At 40.8% G+C, this 27,011-nt stretch overlaps 1 protein-coding gene across 6 annotated transcripts in view; it reads left to right on the top strand.

Annotated features, from left to right (window-relative positions):
* The window catches only part of CLCN3 (chloride voltage-gated channel 3), a 142,259-nt gene that overhangs the window by 105,273 nt on the left and 9,975 nt on the right, over positions 1 to 27,011 (top strand). For all 6 annotated transcript variants that reach the window (XM_059721889.1, XM_019481400.2, XM_006275353.4 and 3 more), the window contains 9 exons: positions 4,368 to 4,525; positions 6,910 to 7,009; positions 10,149 to 10,336; positions 11,255 to 11,377; positions 14,070 to 14,276; positions 15,595 to 15,675; positions 17,652 to 18,197; positions 20,542 to 20,728; positions 22,693 to 23,091. In XM_059721889.1, coding sequence (XP_059577872.1) covers positions 4,368 to 4,525; positions 6,910 to 7,009; positions 10,149 to 10,336; positions 11,255 to 11,377; positions 14,070 to 14,276; positions 15,595 to 15,675; positions 17,652 to 18,197; positions 20,542 to 20,728; positions 22,693 to 23,091 — 1,989 coding nt within the window. The remainder of the gene's footprint in view (positions 1 to 4,367; positions 4,526 to 6,909; positions 7,010 to 10,148; positions 10,337 to 11,254; positions 11,378 to 14,069; positions 14,277 to 15,594; positions 15,676 to 17,651; positions 18,198 to 20,541; positions 20,729 to 22,692; positions 23,092 to 27,011) is intronic.

Below are 27,011 nucleotides of genomic sequence, written 5' to 3'. Positions count from 1 at the left end.
GTGGCCACCAGATCACCCCTGAGCCTGCGCTTTTCCAGGCTGAAGAGTCCCATGGCTCTCAGCCTCTCATCATAAGGTCTGTTTTCCTGACCTCTGATCATGTGCGCGGCTCTCCTCTGCACCCTCTCAAGCTTCTCCACATCCTTTTTGAATTGCGGAGCCCAAAACTGGACACAGTACTCCAGAATGATGTCCTGGGATTTGCTTGAGAAGCATCTATGGATGCAAGCCAGCATTTTGCTCACTATACTACTATAATCTACTATAAACTTGCGCTTCTTAAAGTTTGCTTTGCCAAATTTCTATCTAGTGTAATTGGATGAATGGTCATTGAAAACATAAGCTTTCTCCTTTTTTAGGTAGATGAATCAAATGCATTTTGCCTGTAACATTATAGATTGCAAGCTTTTGGGGGAAGAGATTTTGTCTTCCTCTATATTTGCTCAATGCCTGTGGTATATTTAATATTAATGTATATTACATAGAAACTCAGGGGAAAGTAGACTTCTCTTCCAGTTACTAGTGGACTTTAATATCTTTAAATCTCCAAACTACATTGTTTCTGGCTGATCTCAGATATCTTGACTAGTGGGTTGGCTGATGTTAGGATACTGGTGATAACTGTTTCCTTTCTGTCTAGGCCTTTCAGTGCACCCATTCCAACACACCAAACTTTGACGCTTGGGCTGCGCTGAAAGAGAGAACCTACTTTAGTAAGATGAGCATTTTGAGTGCAAGTTGGCTTTCCATGCTTGTGGGAGGACTGTTAATTGTGGTGCTGATCTAGAGCCCTTGAGAGAATCTGCAAGCCGACAGTCATGGTGTGATGGGGCTTCTATGGGTATTTAGAACAAGGGTAGCCATGAGTAGCACAGGCAGCCTCTGTGTATAGCATGCAGAAGCAGACAAACAGCACAGTGGCAGATAGGCAGGAAACAGTAGAGCAGCAGATTGGGGAAGGGGAAGGGATCAGTGGCACTAAGGGAAGGTGCATGGCTGATTTGTGGCACACCTGCCGAAAAGTTTGGCCGCTACTGATTTAGAAAAGCACTGCCACAAATTCAGCTTGCAACTCCTCTCTTTAAAGACCTTCTTTCCAATGAATTTTAAGAATGTAAAGCTCTTCTGTTGTCAACAGCTTGGAACTGGGTCTACAATGTAAAAAGCATACAGGTGTCTGACAGTCCAGATGTCAGTGTGGTAAATATTTATTTTTGGGCATAGAAATATTTGCCTTGGTATTAAAGTGACTACTTCTTTAATAAGGCCTCTTCTACACATGCAGGTAAAGGTATGTAGAGGTCTTAACTTTATAGCTGGTTGGAGGTTTTTATAATGTGATAGCTACTTTGCATGTGTAGCTGGTCTGAAGGTAATTGCGCAATGTGTAGAGGGGGCCTAAGTAAGATCAGGGTTATGTACCGTTGTCCAGCCCAGAGGTATCAAATCCAGCTGGATCTAGTTCGCAAAGCTGTGTTGTCTGACCTGTGGAGCTCTCGGAGGGGATGGGAATTCAAGAGTGGAGTGAGCAGGCAGCGGGGGACTGGCAGTGGGATCCAGGGCACAGAACCCCCTTGGGGATGTGAGTTGGTGGTGGGGGATAAGAGATGGCTACATTAACCTCTGTTGCTGCCACCGCTTTTCCCCCCACCTCCATGTCCAGATGCATCCCATAAGAAAGGGTGAGTTTGACACTTCTGGTCTATGCAAGATACCTGTTTACACTCTTTAATCGTAGTGTGTATACTTCCTTTATAAAAAGCGGTCTCTTTGTGACTGATCTTCACATATGGTAAAAGAATAATTTGTAGGGGATACAATGGGCAAGTTATATTTAGGGCTGGTGTTTGGAAGAGGTTTATATCTAAGGCTAGAGACCTTTTATAAAGTATAGAAACTGATCAAATAATAAGTTATTATATTTATGAGATTATGAGATTCATAGATTCATAGATGTTAGGGTCGGCAGGGACCTCAATAGATCATCGAGTCCGACACCCTGCATAGGCAGGAAAGAGTGCTGGGTTTAGATGACCCCAGCTAGATGCCTATCTAACCTCCTCTTGAAGACCCCCAGGGTAGGGGAGAGCACCACCTCCCTTGGGAGCCCATTCCAGACTTTGGCTACTCTAACTGTGAAGAAGTTCTTCCTAATGTCTAGTCTAAATCTGCTCTCTGCTAGCTTATGGCCATTATTTCTTGTAACCCCCAGGGGCGCCTTGGTGAGTAAAGCCTCACCAATTCCCTCTGTGCCCCCATGATGAACTTATAGGCAGCCACAAGGTCGCCTCTCAACCTTCTCTTGCGGAGGCTGAAGAGGTCCAGGTGCCCTAGTCTCTCCTCATAGGGCTTGGCCTGCAAGCCCTTAACCATATGAGTGGCCCTTCTCTGGATCCTCTCCAGGTTATCCACATCCTTCTTGAAGTGCGGCGCCTAAAATTGCACACAGTATTCCAACTGCGGTCTGACCAGTGCCCGATAGAGGGGAATTATCACCTCCTTGGTTCTGTTTGTCATACATCTGCTGATGCACGATAAAGGGCCATTAGCTTTTCTGATGGCTTCGTCACACTGCTGACTCATGTTCATCTTGGAGTCCACTAGGACTCCAAGATCCCTTTCCGCTTCCGTGCCTCCAAGCAGGTCATTTCCTAGGCAGTAGGTATGCTGGACATTTTTCCTCCCTAGGTGCAGCACTTTGCATTTCTCCTTGTTGAATTGCATTCTGTTGTTTTCCGCCCATATGTCCAACCTGTCCAGGTCTGCTTGTAGTTGTTCCCTGCCCTCCGGCGTGTCCACTTCTCCCCATAGCTTTGTGTCATCTGCAAACTTGGACAGAGTACACTTCACTCCCTCATCCAAGTCGCTGATGAAGACATTAAAGAGTATCGGTCCAAGGACCGAGCCCTGTGGGACCCCACTGCCCACGCCCTTCCAGGTCGATACCAACCCATCCACTACGACTCTCTGGGTACAACCCTCTAGCCAATTCGCCACCCACCAGACTGTGTAGTCATCCAAGTCACAGCCTCTTAACTTGTTCACCAGTACGGGGTGGGATACCGTATCGAAGGCCTTCCTGAAGTCTAAGTAAATGACGTCAACCCCTATTCCTGCGTCCAGGTGTTCTGTAACCTGGTCATAAAAAGAGACTAGATTAGTCAGGCATGATCTACCTGCTACGAACCCGTGCTGGTTTCCCCTCAGCATAATTTTTCCTGCCGGGCTTTTGGAAACTCTTTTTAAAAATCCTGATTATTTAAACAGGAGATTGTTCTGCATATTCTCATTTTTACTCTTTACACTCTTCATTGGAAACAAGTATGTCAGGGGCTTGCCAGGGCTGCTAAGTCAGCTACAAAGGGAAGTGAAGGAGGCCTCCCAAACTCCATACGACTTGGGAAGTGAAAGGGCAACTTGCTTGGGGGAGCTACACTTGGAGGACTTGTTTCTAGGCCCTAAGTTGCCTTTTAGCAACTTGGTAACCCCCTGCTTTAATGATTTTTATGATTAAATTTTAATTTCACAAAACAAAAGAATTTTAGATAACATGCCTGACCCCATCAATGCTTGTCTTTTTACAACCAGTTTCCTGTAATATTCCTTTATCTGTATTAACCTTTAAGATAGTGTTTGATTGGAAGTGAGAACTTCTCATTTCTCACTTTGTGATGCTGCTCTTTCTTGAGTCCATGAGTAACAGAATGACTTGCAGACTTTGTTTCTAAATATTTAACTAATGGAACTATTAAGTCAACAGTACTGAAATTTAGCTTGCAGTTGAACACCAGGAACAAAACAATGGCAGTTGTGTTAACAGGACTAAATAAGGTCTTTTGGACAAGAAAATAGTTGATGGTAGGTGGTGGGGATACTTTCCAAACATCTGTTCATAATTTTTACCTGCTTAAGGTAATGGTAATTCACAACATGCACATTTAAAATAACAAATGTGTTGCCTTGTGATTAAGACCAAATATAATACTTCAGGTTCAGGAATAGGCTTAGACTTTGTGACCACTAGCATAGTAAGGAATGATTATCTGCTTACAGGCTTTGCGTGTTGCTGCAGCACAAAGGAATAATAATTACAAACTAGCCAAAGTCTTAGTCAAGGTATTGATCGTTCTTGGTTTCTTTAGTCTTTTATGCAAACAGGTTTGATCAGAAGTGAAAAAGAAATGGCTGGAAAATGATGGTGATTAAAAACCTAAGACAAAAAGCTCCATAAAAACCTGCACCTAAAGAAATTATCGACATGGAAAGCACACCTGCCATAATTTTATGATGAGAATTGTAAAGAGGATTTTGCAGACATTTATTTCCTGTTACAGAGTTTAATTATTTCTTCTGCTTTACTGCCCCAGGAACTCATTATACAATGACAAATGGAGGAAGCATTAACAGTTCAACGCATTTATTGGACCTCTTGGATGAACCCATACCTGGTGTTGGAACATACGATGACTTCCATACTATTGATTGGGTGCGGGAGAAGTGCAAAGACAGAGAAAGGCACAGACGGGTGCGTGAGATCAATAACAATAATTGGAAGTTATTTTTTGTTGTGTTTTGCACTAGGGTCTGATCCAGCCACCACTTTTAAATATGGGCATAGATCTAAAATAGTCACATTAGCCTCAGTAGCACTACTCACATTATTAGAGCTACCACCATGCTTAAATGTACTGCAAGATTGGGGTCTCAATTAATGAGGTAGTGTATTTTTCTGAAACTGCAAATAAGGCTTTGTGCGCACAGAAAAGTCGTGTCCCTTTTTATTGTATTGGTATGTTTAAAGCTACCCTCAGTGTAGGTGCACTTGTACATATTAAAAAGTTTATACTGACATAATTGTTTCTATACAGGAATAAGGCATTTTTATACTGGTGTAATTGCACCAATACTAGGTTGTAGTACTGGTTTACCTATTTAGGTAATAAAATTACATGCTCAACTGAAATAGATAAACCGGTGCAAACACTGTGTGCAGATCAGGCCTTACTAAGAAATTGTTTTCCTTACTTTCCTTTATGAAAACACTTCCAAATCCTGAAATGTTCTGTTTTCCTTTCCATACTGGTCTTCTCTGAAATTCTTCAAACTTCAGGTCTCATTTAGGAAAGCACATGCAGAGCTTCTTAACCAGTGGGACTTACATGATTTACAGGCCCATTACTCACTAGTATACCAGCTATTTGGGAGATCACTGTCAGGTTTTGGAATACCCACATTAAATTTACCTGTACTGGGAAAACAATTTGACGAGGTCAATTTATTGTTTTGTTTTGTTTTGTCCCTGTTTCCTTGTAATATTTTCCTGAACTATTTTAACTTATATAAAATGGTAGGTAGTTTAAAAATGAAAGGTAACTAAATTGAAAACTTCCTGGTACTAAACTAGTTGCCAGCAGGTCTCATGCAAGAAATTTCCTCCAAGTACAATGCCATGTAATTTGCTGCATCACTGTTATTTGTTTGCCTTCTGCAAAAGCACAAAATTGGCTATTGTTGGAAGCAAAATACAAGGCCTTGTAGAGTGATCTGAGCTGCTCTGGCAAATCCTACATTGTTTCAAAAAACTCTAATCCCAATCCTAACTGTTCTAGCCAGTGCTTCTCTCAGGTACACAGATTTGTCTGCAATAGTTCTGAGAACATATACTCTGATTGTATAGGGCTGATATGCTGCTTTTTGCCACCTTTACCTTTAAATAATACTTTCTTTGGTAATTTGATGGCAAATAAGCAGTAGTTAATACAGCTTCCCAGAAATGGTGCGAATATATTGGCTAGCCTTAGTTTGTGGCTATCACAGGATGGAATGCCAGAGCTGCCCAAATGCAAGCTGCATGGCTGCAAGTGAGTTGGCCTAGAAAGAAATGAATATCGCTCAAAACTAGCAATGGTTTGTTTAGTGTACATTCGATATGAGTGCTTTATAGAAGTCTGTGTAGCCCAGAATTATTAGTCTTAGAAGAAAGAAAAAGGATACTGACCAGTTTGCAGAGATTTTTAAAAGATGCTTTGAAAATGTAATATATCAGGTCTATAAACATAAAGTATATTCACTTCATTTTAAAAGAACATTGCTAGTTTGAAATTTAATGATTATGAAAAAAAGAGGGGCGGAGAGAGAGTAAAATGAGTTTTATGGATTATCCATGTTTCTAAATCCCTTTGCCCATTTTTGTGATTGATCAGTTATATTTTCTGTTTATTACATATCTTTTCTTTCATTTTGAATATAAAAAATCCTACAAGAACAGGGATTTTCCAAACAGGAAGAACAGAAAAAGTACTTTTGAAATCAAATTAACTATGCATGAAATGCATTTAAACATACAAAGTAAATAAGCCCCCAAAACAGAGAGAATATTTTCAGTGGCAGTGGTTGTAAGCATCATTTGTAACAGTGGGAGGTAAAAATATCAGGCAGAAAAAAGAAATATATGGGTACTTGCAATCAAATTCACCAAAAATTAAATGTTCTTGAATTTAGTGGAATAATTTACTTCTAGCTAGGCTCTGTTAATCCATATTTATTCCTTGTTTCTAAAAATAATTTTCTGGTAACTTATTTCAGGTTTAACATACTATAAATTCACTTTCATTTTACAATAATTTATTCTAATAAAATGGACTATCATGTACATTGTATGTTTTGTCTAAAGTTTATCCTCTGTTGTCCTTTGAATTATACAGATTCTTCTGTTCCTTCTTCTATTATCTTATACTTGAATTACCAGGTTGATCAAATATGTGTATGCAAATAATTATAGAGGGAAAGTGCTTCTTAGTTTAAGGATGAGGATATCTGTGAGCTGCTTTCATCACGAGTCTGTAAATCATATCTTAAAGGTACTAATGTTCCAGTTCATAACACAAGATGATCCATTTCTATTTGCAGATTAACAGCAAGAAGAAGGAATCGGCCTGGGAGATGACAAAAAGTTTATACGATGCCTGGTCAGGATGGCTAGTAGTTACACTAACTGGTTTGGCATCAGGTAAAGATAAATCAGAGGATCCCTTCTAATGCTTACAATAGTGCACAACTACTTCTCTTTTCTAATTTTTTTCTGATCTTTCAAGCTTTCTACAGTGTGTGGGTTTTTGTCCTTGTATTAAAACGAGTATTATTTTGTTCTTGTATCTGCCCAGTATTATTAATGTATAAATGGGGAGATGTTTATGTATAATACCAGAACAGGATCAAGATAAAAGCATAATCTCATTTGAAGTAGTAAGTAGTCAAGTAACTAATGTAGTTCTTGAAAAAGATTCCAGAGTTTGGAGATTAGAGACTGTTTCTATCCACGAAATAGGTGACCTCCTTGCCTCACTGAAATCAAGGAGAGCCTTAGCAGGTAAGTAAACTTCCTCACACTGAATAGACTACATAGTTGAATTTTGGCCTGGCACAATAACTTTTAGGACTGAGGTAGATATTCATTCTCCTAATTAATTTATTTATAGCTCCTTCCATCTGAGATGGTGAGGAAGAGAGTCATTATTGATTGTAAGGATGATTCTTTTGCTGTGGATTTCCCCCTCGCTAGGAATGTATAGAGTCTTCTTTATTCCAACCACATTTATTGATGTTTATGTTGATAGGCTTTGATTACTTGTATTGAGTGAAATCTGGGCCTACTGAATAATCAGATCATTGGGAATAGTGCTGTTGACTTCATTGGACCCAGGAATTCCCAGGGAAAGCCAGCAAATGTTAAGCTGCTCTTAATTCAATAAAAGATATGACCTTAAAAATTCCTAACTTCTTGCATAATTCCTGGACCATCACAGCTACAACATTCTAACACTACTACTGTTATTCTCCTAGCAGCTTTACCAATATAAGTCCATTGTTGTCTGTAGAGATGCATTCAATAAATCACCTAATTGAAAGTGTTTGAAATCAGTTTTTGTTACAAAACAGATTTTTATTAGTCATTAATAGTATCTGCCTCCTTGGGTTTGCCCAAATGTAGGGGACCAGACTTAGTGACAGAGAAGGCCTCTGCCACTCTTAGGGTACTATGGAAAACTGTTTTAAACCATAAACTGGAGTGAGCATGAGCAATTTCCTACTAAACTGGTAACAGGAAAACCATGCTTTTGTAAAACTGCCATTTAGTCTCCCTTTCTAACCTGTTTCCTTGAGTTGGGTAATAATGGCTTATCAAAAATTTGCCTTGACTGCAATTTTGACCTACCTTCACATCACAGAAGTCAGTCTTTAAGGGGCTGAGCTTGAGAAGTGCTGAGCATCTGTACTTCTCATTAACTTCAGTGTGAATTCTGGAGACTCAGAGCATCACAAGATCAGCTCATGTGTGTGGGTTATCTCAGGCAGCGTGTTTGGAATTCTTTTGATGTATCATTTGGGCTTCACTAATATTTTTGTTCGTGTGAGAGTTAATTATGCTATCAAATTTTATGATTGATCTCTTATGTTGAATATACAGTATTTGCTGACATATCACCAGGGATCTTGGTTTTCTGTTTAAAAATCGCAAAACAAAAAAAGAGGCCCCGAGGGAAGGGCAGCAGGGCAGGGAGCCTGAGCCCATGGCATGGCAGATTGTACCCAGCCCCAGCCCACCTACAGATCTGGGGGACATGCCTGCCCAGGAGTGAACGCAGCAGCAGGGAGACAGCCCCACCTCTCCCCCTGCCCACCAGATCAGCCACCTGTGGCCCTGTCCTGCACCCTGCTTGGGCTCTGCAGCCGCACATTCTGGCCCTGGGGCCCAAGCCCCGTGCACCCCGCAGCTGGGCAGTAGCCCCAGCCTGAGTCCCAGCCCTGCCCAAAGCCCTCCCTCCCTATGAGGGCCTCAATCCCCACCCCCACCAGATTTACCTGCAGGAGCTGCTCTCCAAGTCTGTGTGCATGTGCTCTCCAAGTGTGTGTGCGTGCATATATGCACATGGCACCCCCTGCCTGACTGCCCTCCCCCCACTCCCCCAGTTGCTTGCAGGCTAGAACTCTGTGAGCCTGCAGAGAGCTCTTTGCAAAAGTGGAAAATCTGCATGTTTATCCATTAATGAGAAATCCAGGTGTTTTTTCAGTTAAAAGGGAAAATCCTCATATTTTTCCCCATTTTTCATGGGGAACAGAAAACCCAGATTCCTGCATATCTCACACACCTTTCCATCAAAACTTAGCCTTCCAAAATTGTTTTTTTCTTAAGTAGGGAAGCTGATTTTTGTCCCAGAATAGCAATTGTAGTATTTCTGTTTAAGCATCTGATGGGATCAGTTCATTTCCTGGCTTATTATAACATTTACGTGATTTCCTGCTAATGGATCTTCTGTCAACAGGTATTGACCAACTCTCCTTTTTTAATGGTCTTCATGTTCCACTAACCAAGCCATTCTTTCTTCTGCAGTTGTGCTAAAGAGTTTACAGTTTAGCTATTCCTGATCACTCGCTTATTTCACAGTCTTCTTATTTCAGAGACTTCTTATTTTTACCTTTTTTTAAAATGCTTGAACTGCCCATGGAATCCAGTCTTCAGGAGCAGCTGAAGTTTCAGCTTTTGCCTGAGCTGTCAAAAGCTGTTGACAGTTTATCTGGGAAAGGGTTAATGCTGTAGCTTTTGCCTGGTAGGAAAAGGGAGGGTGAGTAAACTGAAGATTAGGATCTGTCCTTACTCAATGTGGCCATAAATCTGGAAAAAAAAATATTTTTCTCCATTCTGCCTTCCCAAAAACAAGGTGTGTGTCTTATTTGAGTGTTTGTGGTATGTAAGAAAATACAATAATAATTTCAGTGAATCATTTGAGCTACATTAACATGTCAGCTATATCCTCTGTCTTTTTATATATTTATTTTTTTGGACCGTTGAAAAATGGTATCTTAAATTATCATAGCTGATTTAATTAAGGAATTCTGTAATTTATCTGATACAGAATTTTAATGAAAAGACCTAGATCAGTTTCACCCCTTGCAAACTGATTTCCATGGAGGGACTCAATTAGTATTTTACAGAAAATATTTGAAATATCCTCTTTACTTGTGCCTTTTCCTTTAGGTTTGTTTTTATATATCAATTAACTGCTGTTTTATGTCTGTTATATCAACAGATGTCAGTTTTTCTTGACTTTTTTAATTTCAGAAATCTAACACAACTGTTTGTACAACAGGGGCATTGGCTGGGTTAATAGATATTGCTGCTGATTGGATGACTGACTTAAAGGAAGGCATTTGCCTTAATGACTTGTGGTATAACCACGAGCAGTGTTGTTGGAGATCGAATGAGACTACATTTGAAGAGAGAGACAAATGTCCACAATGGAAAACATGGGCAGAACTAATAATTGGCCAAGCAGAAGTAAGTATAACCCTAGTGAAGAAAGGGCTAGGATCAAGGAGTTGAACTAGGAACTTGAACATGTAGGTTGTATTATTAGTTGTTGGTGTTCTTATTTTGCTTGCCAAACCTGAATATGTTGTAATGAAGCATATACTGGCATAAAAGTGTGTTTGCATTTACACTATTGAGGACAGCTATGCTAGTCAAGCTATGTCAACAAAACCCTCCCCTTGGGCTTTATAGTTTTATCCCCCAAGCTTCTATCAAAGCTATTTTTTGGTGAGGCTCAGTGGTAGATCTTCTTTATGGGGCAGCTTTCAGCATAAGGGTATTAATCTCTCTTTCTATTTTTCAGTCTCTAAAATTGGAAGCTATAATAATTAATTAATACTTATGAACTGCTCAGATGCTACACTAATCAGCACAATAGAAATGCCTATAAATAAGTAAAGGGCTCATCTTCTGAAAGAGAACATGGCAATTTGTGTTCTTGATTGTGGTTATGTGTAAAAATCCCCCAAAAACCAAGACTTGTTTTGTATTAATAAAATTCTGAGTTGGTTTTGTTCATTATTTTTTAGCAGTATGCAGTTTAGGAAAAAAATGACTCGAGTAGATTTTACTAGCCTAAAGTTGCAAAAATTGACTGTGTTACCTATGACTCATTGATTTAATTGTTTCACTCTTGGTTTGATTAGTCTGATTTTGATATAGATCAAATAGATATTAGCCTAAACTTTTCTGTACAATTTAATCTAATGATTTCAACTTTTCAGACAAAGCTAATATTTGTTCATGTTAGTAATATTTGTTTCCATTAGACTGTATATGTAATTGTTTTTACCATAAGAGTCCTTCATGATTACTTTTGTTCAATGCATTTTGTTTACATATTAATGGAATTATATTGTGGGGTTTTTCTGCTTGTGTTTTTAGGGTCCAGGTTCATATATAATGAACTACATAATGTACATTTTCTGGGCTTTGAGCTTTGCTTTTCTAGCGGTTTCTTTTGTGAAGGTGTTTGCTCCTTATGCCTGTGGCTCTGGGATACCAGAGGTAGGATATGAAGAATTTCTATTTTTATGAATGTTTAATGCTAAGAAATGACAGATTATGTTGCCTAGATATTATAATAAAATAATGCTAAAAGGTCATGTTACCTTATATTACATACTGCGGGAAGGGGAAGGCAAGAACAAACCTTTAACGTATATACAATACTATACTTTAATACAAGTAATAATTTTCATTGCACTAAAAAAATATCAGCAGTCTAAAAATAATGTTGCCTGAGTTCTTGAATTTGCTTTCAGATGACCTGAATTTACAGTGAGACTTTTTGGTTTGTTCTGGAGACCTCTGAAGAGTGATTTTTTTCTGTCTTGCCATTTTAGGGATGATAGAACAGTAATTCATTGTTGCAGTGCAATGCCCTTTATTGCAGTAATCAATCTTTTGCTGCATTACCCATTATTGTTTTTAGTAATGCAAACTGATGTGCAACCAGGTAATAAACTAAAAATGTTTTTTGAGCAAATAACAGCAAAGTTTTGTTGTTTGTACAACTACTTGTCACCTGTCTAACTTCAGAATTGTAATTGCACTTTCTGGTCATTCTAGTAGAATGACTGCTTGTTTATAAGTATTACCCAAGATTTTTAAGGCTCTGAGGTCCAAGAGTTTGTCCTTGCATAAGAGTCTCCCTTGAAATAAGTAAGAATTTTATGCATTAATCCAAATGCTGTATTGATCCTAAATCTATCTAAATTTACACTGCTAACATTTAAATTATAGGATTATAGCATTAAAGGGCTGGAAGGATCTCAAAGGTCACCTAATCCAACCCAATTCAGTGGCAGGATTTGCTGTTCCTAAACCATCAAAATCAGATACCAGGAAATAAATTCCACAACTCCCTGAGGCAGTCTGCTCCTTTGCCTTATGGTTTAGGAAGCTTTTCTTGAAATTTTAAATTACATCTTCTTTGCTGCAGTTTAAATCCATTACATCCTATCCTGCCCTCTGTTGCAAGAAAAGCTATTTTTTTAATTCCCTTATAGCAGCGGTTTAAAAACTACTGCAAAGCCCCATCATCTGGCCCTCAATGCTGCCTTGGGGTCCAGAGTTGACCCACATGCGACACACAGTGGGCGCATCTGCACATGCATTTTCTGCGGCACCAGTTTACTTGCAAGTAAACTACTCACGAATAAACAGTGCCAGGCAGGGGTCTACACATGCAGGGAACCAGCAGCAGGGAACTGGTGGATCGAGGCAGTGGGCTGGGACTTATCCCACCTCTGCAGCTATTTCCAAGCCTCGTGCCTCAATCACCCAGTCAGGGCTTGGGGCTGGGACCTGTCCCTGACCATGACAGTTCCCAGTTCCTGCTCTGCATTCCAGGCAGAGGCTGGGAAGCTTGTTCCTCGCTCAGCTCTGTGAGCCTGGAGCTGGGGAGGAGAACAGGCTGCGGAGCCTCTCCAGCCTGTTCTCCCCACAAGCTCTGTGATCATGGAACTGAGTGTGCAACAAGCTCCCCAGCCTGTTTTCCCCCGCACCACCCAGCTCCACGCTTGTGGAACTGGGTGGGAAGCAGGCTTCCCGGCCCCCTCCAGCAGGGAGCTCCCAGCACCAGCTCCACAACCGCAGGGCCAGTGCTGGGGAGACCCTTATCTCCCAGTGCTGGCCCTGCTGTCCTGGAGCTGTTGCTGGGAGAGAAGGGTCTCCCATCCAGCACCTGCCATACATATAGCGCATCCCCCTGCCCCTTTGCCGGTCGCTTTTAGGTGGGTGTGGTGTGCAGCAGGGCTCCCAGACTAGCTGAAGTGGGTGCTGAATGTGGCATACATCCTGGACCGGTACCACATGCAATGCAGTCCTGGACCAGCCAGAGTGAACTACGTATACACTGGATCTCGCAAGTAGAGGGAGAAAGGGTAGGCCCATGGGCCCAACCTGTCCTATGGCCTGGCCCCACACCACTCATCCAGCCCACAAGGCCAGATGAGTTTTTCACCCCTGTGTTGTAGCATATTTCTATGGTGCTCATTTGAATTTTCCTTGCTCTGTGTGTGTTACTGTTTATCAATTTTTTTCTGACTAATGGCATAATACTATTAGGCAAAGAAATGCATTTGAAAAGTGTAATTTTTTTTCTAGTGAAAATAGCAGCTTTTCTTTATCAGTATGTGTTAGTTAGCCTTACCCTCACATGTTGTTTACAATACCAGCTGAGAATATAAGGAAGAATAAAATTGGCAAAACAGCATATTAGGATTCAGGTTAATGAAAATAATTAATTGGTATCTCTGAATACAGTTTTCATAGTTGGTTTGTTTCTGCTGCAAGATTTTATAATTAGCATTTGTCAGGTTACATAATAAAGCTATTTAATGAATATAGTCTTGTACATGACTGCAGGTATCTTTTCTATTTAATATAATCAATCCACAGAGATGCCATATGCCACTGCATTATGTGTGAATATACCTCTTAGATAATAGTGTAAATGTATCATAAGCAGTAGGCTTCTGGTAGACAAACTGACTGTAGATAATTTGACATTCAGTTAGTAATTTGAAAACAAATGTTTTAAGAGTGTGGTATTCTTCAGGGGAAAAAAACCTCCTCAGATATGTCATTTTAAGCTACATTTCTGAAATGGGAGAGTTAAAATCCTATGAACGTTAAAGTTTGTATATTTTCTAAAGAAAATGAAATGCAATAACATGTTGTTTTTTTCTCTTAGATTAAAACTATCTTGAGTGGCTTCATCATCAGAGGTTACTTGGGCAAGTGGACCTTGATGATTAAAACCATCACTTTAGTCTTGGCTGTAGCATCAGGCTTGAGCTTAGGAAAGGAGGGTCCTTTGGTACATGTAGCTTGTTGCTGTGGGAATATTTTTTCCTACCTCTTTCCAAAGTACAGCACAAATGAAGCTAAAAAAAGAGAGGTAAGTTCCTTTTAAAACATGAAAAATTATGTGTTTTATAATCCATTCTGCTTAGCTTGCAGCCTGAGAATCCTTGCTTTAAGACAAAACAGAAGATGTATCCTGTGTTCAATAGTAAAGGGTGGAAATAGAGATAAGGAGACCACAGTAAAGGGGAAAGAAAGAGTAAAAGGAGAAAGGAAATCCAGAGGGAATGAAATAGAAAAAAGGATAGAATGCAAGAAGAAAAAGAATGGAAGACAGAAACTAGTCAAAAATAAAAAAGCCCCTCCTCCTTTGGTTGCATAATCTAAGGACCATATAAAATGGTGGCCACATGTACTTGTACTGTTCATTGTCCACATTGAAAGGAAAAAAGCGTAGATAGGAAACTGAAGAAAAAATACTCTGTAGTTTATTGACATATGGAAAAAAAACCCAATTCACTTGACCAAATGCAAAGGGAAAAGGTGTCTTTTTGATTAAAGCAATCAGGACTTGTGGGAGAGTTAATATCTTTCATTAGACCAAGGATGGGCAAAATGTGGCCTGTGGGCCGGATGCGGCCCACCAGGCCATTCTGTCCAGCTTGCGGAGCCCCTAAAAAACTTAGAAAATTAATATTTATCTGCCCCTGGCTGCCTGTCATGCAGCCCTCGATGGCTTGACAAAACTCGGTAAGTGGCCTTCCGCCCAAAATAATTGCCCACCCCTGCATTAAACCAACTAGTTAATCTTGTAGATTAAGTGTTTTGTATGTAGCACCGGACCTCCACCCCCTCAAAAATCACATCTACAATTGAGGATTCAGAATTACTGGCAGATTCATCGGGTATTTTTTAAGCTTCTGTCTCTCCAATATTTTATTCAGAACTGATTCACCACTGCTCCCTTTTTGAATTTTGCTGCTAGTGCCCATGAGACGTGAGCAGTGAACTTCCTCCATCACTGGCTCATATTAATTCCAGTTAATTTTAATCAGCTCCTGAAATAATGTTTGACTATTAGTTCAAACTATTGTACTTTCATAATAGTGGCTTTGCTGCTGGCTAAAACTCCTGTCCCATAGCAGTTAGGTGACGTAGAGAGCTGTCATCACAAGAGAAGCTGGGAGGAAGAATGCTCATTGAGAAAAGACTAACAAGAGAAGCTGAAATGGCAGTACAGGATATAGTGCGCAGAATAAGCAGTTGTGCCTTTTACAGGAGGAAGGGAAGAGATCACCAGTTTGTCTTTTAGGATTCTAAGGTCTCTGCTGCCATGTAAATACTTACTGATCTGTCATAGCAATAAGTTTAAACAAACACCAAAACAAAATCTCATCATTCATCTTTTCCAGGTGTTATCAGCTGCATCAGCAGCAGGAGTATCAGTAGCTTTTGGTGCCCCAATTGGTGGAGTCCTTTTTAGTCTGGAGGAGGTATGTGAAGAGATGTGTGGAAATGTATTGAAAAAGGAATGTTTTAACACCAGTAGTCTCAAACCTTTTATATCCGGAGCCTTTTGTAAGACTCTTCCATGAGCCCTGATTCTGCAATGAATTCTTTGTATAGCTTCTTTGCTGCATAGGGTCCTCCTCAGCAACTTGAGTAGTAGCCCACCTTAGGTAGTATTGCTTTATTATATTGGTGTGACTGTTATTTGGCTTTGATTCATTCACTTCAGTGATTTTTCTTCATAAAATGTATGGTCTTAGACATTCACATCATGAATTCTGTTAGGGGCAAGCTCCTCAGATAACACTGGTTCATACGAGTGTCATAGGCTAACGTTTCTTTGTTTCTGTTTTATATTTCATGAATAGAGTTAATCCAAATGTTCCTGGTGACAATTTAAAATTCCCCCTTATTGGCAAAGAAAGAAAATGAGTACTTACCAAGAACTGAAGCTGCTGGTGGGGGGGATGTTATTGTGCAATTTAAATCCTTGCCTGTTTTTAATCCCTACACTTTATATTTAAAAAAAATTGTACATGTAGGAGCCTTCTTAATCTAGTGTATTGTAGAAAGTGCTGATCGGCTTATCTGGCCTTGCCAACTTGCTTCTAACACTCTAATTTCCTGATGCTAGAAATATATTTTGTTAATTTTTAAAAAAGGCAAATAAAGGTGTTCTTTCTATCCATTTTGATAGAACAGGCATTGGTCCAACACGGATTCTACATTTTTTAATAACTGAAAATATCATTCTAATATTATAAAAACTTAAGTCTGTCTGTCTGTCTGTTCATAACACTTTATTCACACTCTGATTGGCTGACGGAAACAGCTATTCGGAGTGCTCCAAGCGTGGGGGAGCGCTACCATGATTCTGACGCTACGCTGAGGACTGGACAGAGGTGCCACTGGCCTTGGCTCCCCCACCCCACTCCCTGCAAGAGGCAGAACAATGGCAGCATGGGGAGTTACGTGGCGGCACTCCATCCCAGCCCCTTGCCCCCAACGCTCCTGTCATTCTTGACGAGCAATTGGCTAATAACATTATATTTATAAAGACATTATACTATAAAACTGAACTCCAAGCTAGTGAAATTCTTCTCTCATGAATATGCATTTTCAGTTCAGTATCCCTGCCCCTTTTTTGTATTTGGTAGCCTTAGGAGTATATTTCAGAGCATTAGTATCTATATGAGACAGCTAATTTAGATCTAATTAAAAATCCCAGTTTCAATACTTTGAACATTTGAGGTGAAGAAAAGAAGCAGCCAGGAGACTTTCCACATGTAATTTTTCTGCCTTATTGCTGTAGTATTCTGGAAACATCTCTAATATTTTTAAGAAAAAACAAAAAGGAAAAAAGAAACTTCTTGGAAGTTGATGTCCAAGGCTATTCAAAAATCATGCTAATTATAGGTGGGTTAGCAGGCCTGATTTTAGGTGGCAATTTTTTCGTATCTTGGCAATAGTTCTTGAAATCCCATTAGCCACCTGAAGCACTTTCTACAGTGCCACTTTAAGTGGAGCCAAACCATTGTTAGTAACAGCGGCAAGTTTTAAAGAAGGCTGCTAGAGTGCCTCAGCAGGTGGTGTGCATAGCAGAGATCACAGCGGAGTATGTTAAGGCCATAACTATTTGTTAAAATTTAGCGAGTAATTTAAAAAAACATTACCATTCTCAAGAATTTTGCCAAAGTCTTGATGTGATGATGCTTTTAGCATTGGTTTTGCACTGGCTTGTCCATTAAGGATGATGCAGCATAACTATGAAATGCCTCATAGTGCTTTAAACATATAAAATAATATATAGAAGTGTCCAGAATTGCTATTTTTGGTTGATAACTCAGTGTTTTCTTGCTTAGTGCGAACAAAGGATGGAATAGCTGTTATTTTCTGTGGATTTTACTTTGAAATGTTGTTAAAATGAACTGCTGGTAATTCTAACTTTTCCCCTTTGCAGGTCAGTTATTACTTCCCACTAAAAACTTTGTGGAGGTCATTTTTTGCAGCTTTAGTTGCCGCTTTTGTTTTAAGATCCATCAATCCTTTTGGTAACAGCCGTCTAGTTCTTTTTTATGTGGAATACCACACCCCCTGGTACCTTTTTGAACTACTTCCTTTCATTCTCCTGGGGGTGTTTGGTGGGCTCTGGGGAGCATTTTTCATTCGTGCAAACATCGCCTGGTGCCGCCGCCGCAAATCAACAAAGTTTGGGAAGTATCCTGTCCTGGAGGTCATCATTGTTGCAGCAATAACAGCTGTCATTGCCTTTCCCAATCCATACACAAGGCTCAACACCAGTGAACTCATTAAAGAGCTCTTCACAGACTGCGGACCCTTGGAATCCTCCTCTCTCTGTGATTACAGAAATGACATGAATGCCAGTAAGATTGTAGATGATATTCCTGACCGTCCAGCAGGCACTGGAGTTTATTCGGCCATATGGCAGTTGTGTTTAGCACTTATATTCAAAATAATTATGACAGTCTTCACCTTTGGCATCAAGGTAAGTCTTCACATAAGGATTTCAAAATGCAGTGTGATAATTACCACTCTTTCTTTCTTTTTAATGATTGTTGAAACAAATCTTTTAGGAAATTGCTTTTGCTTTAATATTAGTTCTGTAAATGGCCATTTTGCTTATAAAGGGGTCTGTTGAAATGTACATCAGGTACAGAAACACGTTGGCTCTACGGTGTCAAACCCATACAAACTGAAATAATGCTTCCCAGATTTCTGAAAACTAAATGCACATCAAAAAAATGAAATCAGGCTCCACCAGCACTGCCATGTGATGTCAGAGGCCTGCCTGTCTGAATGCATATCACTTCTCCATATCCTGTTCCAATGCAGTCCTTCTGAATGTAGTGGGATTTGTAGATTAATTTATCAGTTCAGAGTAGACTTTCTGCTTCACTGCTCTGATTCAGTTGCTTTAGTTGAACCTTTCTTCTTTTTGTGGTTCTTCAAGTTTAATTGTTAGGAAAATATTTTTGTACAGTGATGGATATTTGTTTCTTGGTCTGCATACAGTCAGGGTAGGGATTATGCTCATCTCCTATAGTAGGGAACAATAAAAAAACTTATTTGTTGCTTATTATGGATAGGATACAATTGTACATAATTGGGCCCATGGGAGGAAATGAATAGGGAAAGGATATTGGAGCATGAGGCTAGCAAAGAACTGGAAACAAGTTGATCTAAGTGAGTAAGCAAAAGCACTTGGGTTCTGCAGCAGGACATTGGCAGCTTCAAAGCCTTTTTTTATTGTACCTTATGCTATCACAAAAGGTTAATTTTTTCAGTGTGCTGCTGTGTCATGGGAAGAACTGTAAGAAGGGAAAAGCTGAGGGATTTAACAGCTAGATTTGGGCTATGTGCATTGGATACTCAGTAAAAGCTGGGACATAGTTTGCATTGTGATATAAGGACATTAATTGGAAGTTGCTACTGATATGATAACAGTGAATAGTTAACAGTGTTTCAGGGATGCTGATTCCTGATGGAGAAGTAAACATCACTCTTAAAGCCTGGGTTTCTGACTTGCATTTTTAGATGGAAGTAGCTGCATTGATTTGCCCTGGTTTCATGTTTTCAAAGTCATCTTTGCAGCCCAAATGTTGCCAGTAATGATGATGATGATAACAAATGAGAATGAATTCTGTAATGCAGTTTTGCAGCAGGGATTTGCTTTCACAGCAAAGACTGTGCGTAGAACTGCTAGATATGTTGTAACTGAAGTGATCTGTTTTATTACATGCACATTTTATTAGTCATTTATTTTTCCTTAAATTAATGTATTGTATTTTGAAGAAGCATATTTAGTCAAAATGGAAGAAACATATTTATAGTAAGACTTGCATTTCATCCAACATGATACACTTCTAGCACTTCTGACTGCCTTTAGGAGAGGTAGCAATGTAATTTCAGCATTCAACAACGCATTTACAGCTAAATATGTTTTGCAGATGGGATATTTGCTTCCAGAGAAGTAAGCTTGAATAGCAGCAACTGCACTTTTGAATCCTCATAGTTTAATGCTGCTGATATAAACCAGGCTTTGCACTGCCTCTTTTAGGAATCATGTATTATCAGGCAAAGCTGCATCTCTAGGTTATGGTAACTAATAGGAAAAAAGAAATTAAATGGATACGGTAACTACAAATTACAATCACTGTGGTTCTATTCTGTATGTGGGGTATCTGAGCAGCTAGTAGAAACAATGGTTGCTCTTTGGGTAGTTCTCATATTTAGTAACAGCTTCTGAGATGCCAACATTAAAGGTGCAGTGTAATAAGGAGGATTTGGTTCATGCACTTTTAAAAACATACCTGTTGCACTGAGCAAATCATGAGAACGTGGTAGCTAGTCAGGGTACTGGGCAGATGCCTCTTTGGGGCACGTTTGTTGGCTCTTTGGAATTTCAGACCGTACAGAAAGGCACAGAACAATAAGGAAGATCTTTCAGTCTTATAACCTGACTTAGGGTACAGGTCTGGAGGAGCTGTGATGTTAGCCCTGGGAATTCTTCCTTGCTGATGCACTCTGCCTTAAATGTATATAAAATGTAAGTAAACACACTCTTAACAAGTAATTGACTCAAGTAACTGAAGAGTCAATATTTTTGGTGTTAAATATTCTCAGTTTATTATGTCAGTTTACATAGAAACACTGGCAATTTGATCACTTACATCTCTCTGTTTGAAACTTCAGGTCAGAATTACTTTTGAAAAGATGTCAGTTAATTCTCTATGGATTTGTGTGAAGTACATTTTTCAATAACAAGCTGCATGAGGCCACGTGTATTTTACAGCTTTATCATATTAATAGTTTTATTGCTTCTGTCATAGGTACCATCTGGTTTGTTCATCCCCAGCATGGCAATTGGAGCAATAGCAGGGAGAATTGTAGGAATCGCAGTGGAGCAGCTGGCCTATTATCACCACGACTGGTTTATCTTCAAGGAGTGGTGTGAGGTTGGAGCTGACTGTATCACACCAGGCCTTTATGCCATGGTTGGTGCTGCTGCATGCTTAGGTAACTGAACTGTAACCTGAAAATAGGGGACTGATATTTTTAGTATTAGCAAAATAGAATTCTTTAAGGATGAAAGGAAAAAGCTGCAATCAAGCACATGTTTATAAGCAGGGATCCTGGTTTTCTCTGATTAAAAAAAATCTGCAATTTTCAGGTTAAAAAAGTAACCCAAAATCCACAGTTTTCTGTGATCAAAATGAAACACCACTATATATATATTGATGTATTACTGGTGTTTCATTTTAATCACGGAAAAATGTGGATTTTGGGTTACTTTTTTAAACCTGAAAATTGGGGATTTTTTTATCAGAGAAAACCAGGATCCCTATTTATAACTATCGGAGGAATTTTGTACACAGAACCGTGTACATAGTTGTAGGTACATAGGAAAATACATACATGTATCTATAGGAAATTATGATGATCAGAAGACTGGAATGTAACATTTACATAATTTACAAAATACAGATCAGTGATGTTCTATGGAATAGAAGAATTTAAATCCTAGGGTCCGCTTTCTTTTGGACATGGAGAGACATTAATTACTGCTTAGTTAGAGGAAGGATTCTTGAAAGTCATATTTCCCACAATGGAGAGTTTGTTAATCAAGAGGCGTTAAAATTATTTTCAGGTATTTACCTTCCATCTGCTGCTGCTGGTTTCTGTATCTGTTCCAAAAATATTTTCTGGAAATGACATCAGGAAAGACAAGTGACTAATAATGATTTGAGGTGCTGGATTTGAGATGCTTCTAAGAGGTCTGGTTTTCAGAAAGTGCTGAGCTGCCACTCTGAAAATCAGCCCCTCTGATTGTGTCTCATGATGGGCACTAAGTTTGAATGCCTTGCTTTAGCTTCTTATATAGTTGACTTCCATTAAACTTTGACAAGCCATTTGTACAGTTCTCCATTTGAACAACTGTATCAGTAAACAATCAAATTAAAAGGAAGAAAAAATTGAAAGGCTAAAAAGAACCTCGTCATAACCCTTTTTGAAAAAACCCACCTAAAGCTCTTTACTCATGTCTTGAATATATAGGAAGAAGTCTGATGCACTCCTGTTCCTGAACCTGTTTAGATAACACAAGGCTATCAGAGCAAAAAGCATTATCATCTAATTTTTAAGTACAGGGGAATGTTTTACACATATACTAAGCCACTGTTGATGCCATTGCCCTGCAGTATCTTATGTATCATCTAAAGAAATTGATCTAGCTAAATCCCTCCAGGAGGACACACATGATTTACAACAGAGAAAGAGAGCAATATAATTTGCGTCTTTCCAGCTGCTCCAAGAGGAGGTCATTTTTGTCAGTTCAGGGTTTTCTTTCGAATGTATAATTGAGAAAAGCTAAAGCATTCAGTTCTTAATCCCTTTAAGAAGCGCAGCTCTCTAACTGCTTCTCACATTTCCCTTTATAAACAGTTTTGTTCTATTTTTACCAAATTCTGATCTTGGAGGTGTTTCCTTGAATATCTTGGTAGTTAATATTTTAGTTAAATAACACTGAAAAAAGAAATTTAGTGTTGTAAAGATTATTTCAGAATCTTTGGATTTTTAGTTAATTTATATGATAAAATCACACATGCTTTTTCTTTCGTAAGACACGATCTGTCTCTTCATTTCTTTAGGGTTCTTCTCTTCTAGTACTCCTGTTTTATAAGATATTCTGTTCTCCTATTGTAAGCTGCCCTGAGCCTTTTTTGGGAAGGGCAGCATATACCTTGAATGGACAAACAAATAAATAACACAAATATTCTCTTATTTCCAGAGTTCTATTATTTTCTTTTAGTCCTGTACTGGTTGCTGTTAGAGGGTATTCATTAGCTGAGGACTTTCATCAGCAAAGTCATTAACAGTTTGGTACCTGGCAGTTAATAGGAGATCAGGAAATTCCTCAGCTGGGATACTATGTCATTTTTACTAGCATATTTATAGAGTTGTTTTTTTTTTTTCTTTTGCAGGTGGTGTGACTAGGATGACTGTCTCCCTAGTAGTCATTGTATTTGAGTTAACTGGGGGCCTGGAATATATTGTGCCCCTCATGGCTGCAGTAATGACCAGTAAGTGGGTGGGTGATGCCTTTGGTAGGGAAGGCATCTATGAAGCACATATCCGGCTGAATGGATATCCTTTCCTGGATGCTAAGGAAGAATTCACTCACACAACACTGGCTGCTGATGTTATGAGACCTCGAAGAAGTGATCCACCTTTGGCAGTTCTGACACAGGATAATATGACGGTGGACGATATAGAAAACTTGATCAATGAAACTAGCTATAATGGTTTCCCTGTTATAATGTCAAAAGAATCTCAGAGACTAGTGGGATTTGCTCTAAGGAGAGATTTAACTATTGCAATAGGTAATTATTTTCCAGTACTATATAATCATATGTTCTTTAAAGCAGAATTTACTGTGTATGCCTTCCTTTTGTGTTAAACTGTTTCATATTTCTCAAATGCAGCTAACATGGGCTTCTGGCTCCTTCCTTATTGCTGGGACTAAGAATCTTAGAACTCCATTTTAGAGCCATGGCTGAGACAGACAACTTTTATTTTCTTGTCTCTTTCATAAGAATTGCCACACAGGACTAGACCATTTAACCATATAGTTTGCCTTCAACAGTAGCTAGTACTGGCTGCAGAGGAGGAAGTTATGAAATTCTGGTAGCAGAACGAATTATGTAATATAGCACCATGGAAGGAAGCCTAGTTCATTCAGTTGCTGTTCCTGTATCTCTTGTGGCTTTGTTCTAATGCTTCCTCAATTGAGATGCTACTCCTTTAAGTTGTCATTTCCAACCTGTGGTGTCCTCTAAGAACTGAGTCACCTCTCTGTGGGCAACCTGAATTGGACTTCAAACTTAATGTTGTATTTCACTCACAATTATAACCTTTTGGGGTGATTGACATATTTTAATTCATAAACTAGAATGCTTAAATTGGATTGCTGTTAAAGATTTGTTAAAAGAATGGTTTTCTTATAATTAGAAGATGATGCAGCACTATAGTTTAATAACTGCTTTTTCTAATCAGTTTCAAATCAGAATGCCCCAGTATAATCAACATTGTGGCATTCTCTTAAATAAGGGGTGGGCAAAATACAGCCCATGGGCCGGATCCAGCCTGCAAGGCCATGCTATCCAGCCCTTGGGGCCCCTAAAAAAAAAAAATGTAGAAAATCAATATTTCTCTGCCCTTAGTTCCTGACAAAAATGACAGGAACCAAGGGCAGCAGGACCCAGGGGAAGCCCAGCGGGCTTCAATAACAGCAGGGCCTGCCCCCCAGCTGGAAGCCCCAGCTAGGGTTTCTGGGCTGGGAGCACGTGGCTGCCCTGGCTGGGAAGCTCAGATAAGTGGGAGGAGGGACCCCGGGCAGGGAAGGAGCGCGGGGGGGGGGGGGGGGAAGCGGACCCTCCCTGCCCCACACCCAGTGCCCTGAGCTGCAGCTGCTTGCAGCCTGTGTGGGGCTGCCTGTGCCCGCTTCAGACAGCCCCATGCGGGCTGTGAGTGCCTGCAGTGTGGGGCACCTGGTGTGGGGCGGAGGAGGGGCTGCTTCACCCCCATGCTCAGCTTTTCCCTGGGCTCCTTCCCTGTGCAGAGAAAAGCCTCCCCTCGCCTGCCCCTGTGCCCAGCACCCCGTGCTCGCACCTGCATGGGGCTGTCTGGAGCAGGCACAAGCAGCCCCAGGCAGGCTGCAAGCGGCTGCAGTGTGGGGTGCTGGGCATGGGGCGGGGGGGGGGCTGCTTTCTTCCCCCCCTGCGCTCAGCATCAGCTTGTAACCCGGCCCCACTGCCCAGGCTGGCAGTGGGGCGGGTTACAAGCTGGTGCTGAGTGCGGGGAAAAGCAGCCCCTTGCCCACCCCATGGCCAGTGCCCCGCGCTGCAGCAACCTGCAGCCCACATGAGGCTGCCTGTGCCTGCTTCAGACAGCCCTGCATGGGCTGTGAGCACCTGCAGCGCGGGGCGCTGGCTATGGGGCAGGCGAGGGGCCGCTTTTCCCCACGCTCAGAACCAGCTTCTTCCCTGTGGGCGAGCAGGGGTTTAGGGCTGTGCACTGCTCCCCACCTGTACCGCAGGGCTGGGGGGCACTGGGTGTGAGTGGGCAGAGAGCCAGTGGGAGCACAGGGCCCACATTGGTGTCCTGGGCTGGGTGGCAGGAGCGCGGGGTCCCAGCTGGCAGGGACTCCTGGATATGCATCTAGCTGGGGTCATCTAGACCCAGCACTCTTTCCTGCCTATGCAGGGGGTCGGACTCGATGATCTGTTGAGGTCCCTTCCGACCCTAACATCTATGAATCTATGACTCTATGGAGCCGAGCCAGTTCCCCCGTCCCTGCTAGTACAGCCCAGCCTGGCTCCACAGACCCCTGCCGGCCTGTGTGCCCCTCTGGGCCCCACTGGTGCTGGCCCTGGGACATTGGTTCCAAGACACTGGGATGTTGGTCCCAAGATGGTGACCAGGGGGCGGGGCACCTGTCAAGGGGCGGGGCGGGGCTACCCATGCAGCCCTTGACAGCCTGCCAAAACTGGGTAAGGGGCCCTTCGCCGAAAATAATTGCCTGCCCCTGTCTTAAATACACTGATTTCAAGTGTGCATTTTTGAACGTTCGGGTCAGATTGAAGCATTGAAAAAAAGATTAATTTAAATGGACATCTTCCCTACTGTTATACTTACCTGTAACTGAAGGACTAGAGAAAAATAAGTAATTTTAAATACATTTTTCATTTTGTTCAATTTATGCAAAATTCACGTCTCTGTGCAGTGGATAAGTACAAAGCCATGGGACATACATGAAGGTGAATATCAGCCTGTGTGTGTGTGACAATGTTTTGTGAATATTCAGTGTCCTTTTTTTTTATTCATTGTGAAACTTTTACAAGGAGCAGGGAACAGAATAGTAGTATTGAGGATTTAGTGATTATAAAATACTAAAATGTGGTGGGGAGTTGTGTGTGTTCCAAGATGTATCTGAAAATACATTGACACTTGAAATCTACCTTTTTTATTTTCATGTGGATAAGTGTCCCTTCAGCAGGGATACTGGGGGAAGATACTCTGACATTTCCTTCCCTTCCCACCCCAAACAAACTGTCAGAAAGAAGACTGCCATTAAGATAAAGCATTCTGCCTAGTCTTGTATTATGTATGACATACAGGCGGGAGTCAAATGTATTTCAAAATATAAATATCAAACTATTGTGAATTTCATTCACGTTTTCACATAATACTAGTTTATAAGCAAAGAGCTGTATGTTGATAATGGTCTCTTTCAGGTAAACCTCATCTTAACCTTTTAAGTTGCAAAGTGAAATTACTAGTCTTGACCTGGGACTGTATATTGAGAGAATTTACTTCGGGGTGTGGCGAGGCTACTTATGTCCAGAAATGATTGAAGGCTGACGGGGAAAGAAAAATCTGATTCAAACACAGGATTTAAACAGACACAAGTGCAAAAAAAACCCAACTTTATGAGCAGCTGCTGATCAAGAGTCTGGTATAACTAACAATTACATGACAGCAGTGGCACAATTACAGGCTGGTTACTGCACAAGACTGAACTCTTTATAAGCATTTCTTCAGTACAGTAGCCTGATATATTCTTCCTCCATGTTAGATGTGCTTTTCCTTTGTTGTAAATCAAAGATATCAAACTCATCAGGCCCTGTGAGTCAGATGAGTGGCGCAGGGACAGTCTGTGTGCTGCATTTGATCTTACTGACTGGCCCTATGTGCCAGATCCGGAACACGGGGCCAGTATGAGGCAGGCACCAAATGCAGAGTGCGCGTCAGTCCGGTCCTGCGTGCCACATGTAGTGTGTGCACCGGACTGGACTTATGCACCACGTGCATTTTAATGATTTCTGCAAGCTGTATCAAGGAGTGAAAGAGGGCCGCACCCAGAGAGTGGTGGTGGATGGGTCATTTTCGACCTGGAGGGATGTGGGCAGTGTCCTCCTGGGCTCGGTCCTCGGACCCGCACTGTTCAACATCTTCGCCAGTGACTTGGATGAGGGGATAAAAAGCACCCTGTTCAAATTTGCTGATGACAGTAAAATGTGGAGGGATGTGGGCACGCTAGAAGGAAGGAATAGGCTGCAATCGGACCTAGACAGGTTACAGGGGTGGGCAGATGAGAACAAGATGGGTTTCAACACTGACAAGTGCAAGGTGCTGCACGTGGGGAGGAAGAACCAGCAGCATACCTACAGGCTGGGGAACTCCCTTCTCGTCAGTGCAGAGGCAGAAAAGGATCTTGGAATCATTATTGATGCCAAAATGA

The sequence above is a fragment of the Alligator mississippiensis genome, chromosome 2, assembly GCF_030867095.1.
Source record: "Alligator mississippiensis isolate rAllMis1 chromosome 2, rAllMis1, whole genome shotgun sequence".
Classification (NCBI taxonomy): Eukaryota; Metazoa; Chordata; order Crocodylia; family Alligatoridae; genus Alligator; species Alligator mississippiensis.
Note: the sequence above shows the minus strand (reverse complement) of the source record. Positions and strands in the feature narration are given on the sequence as shown.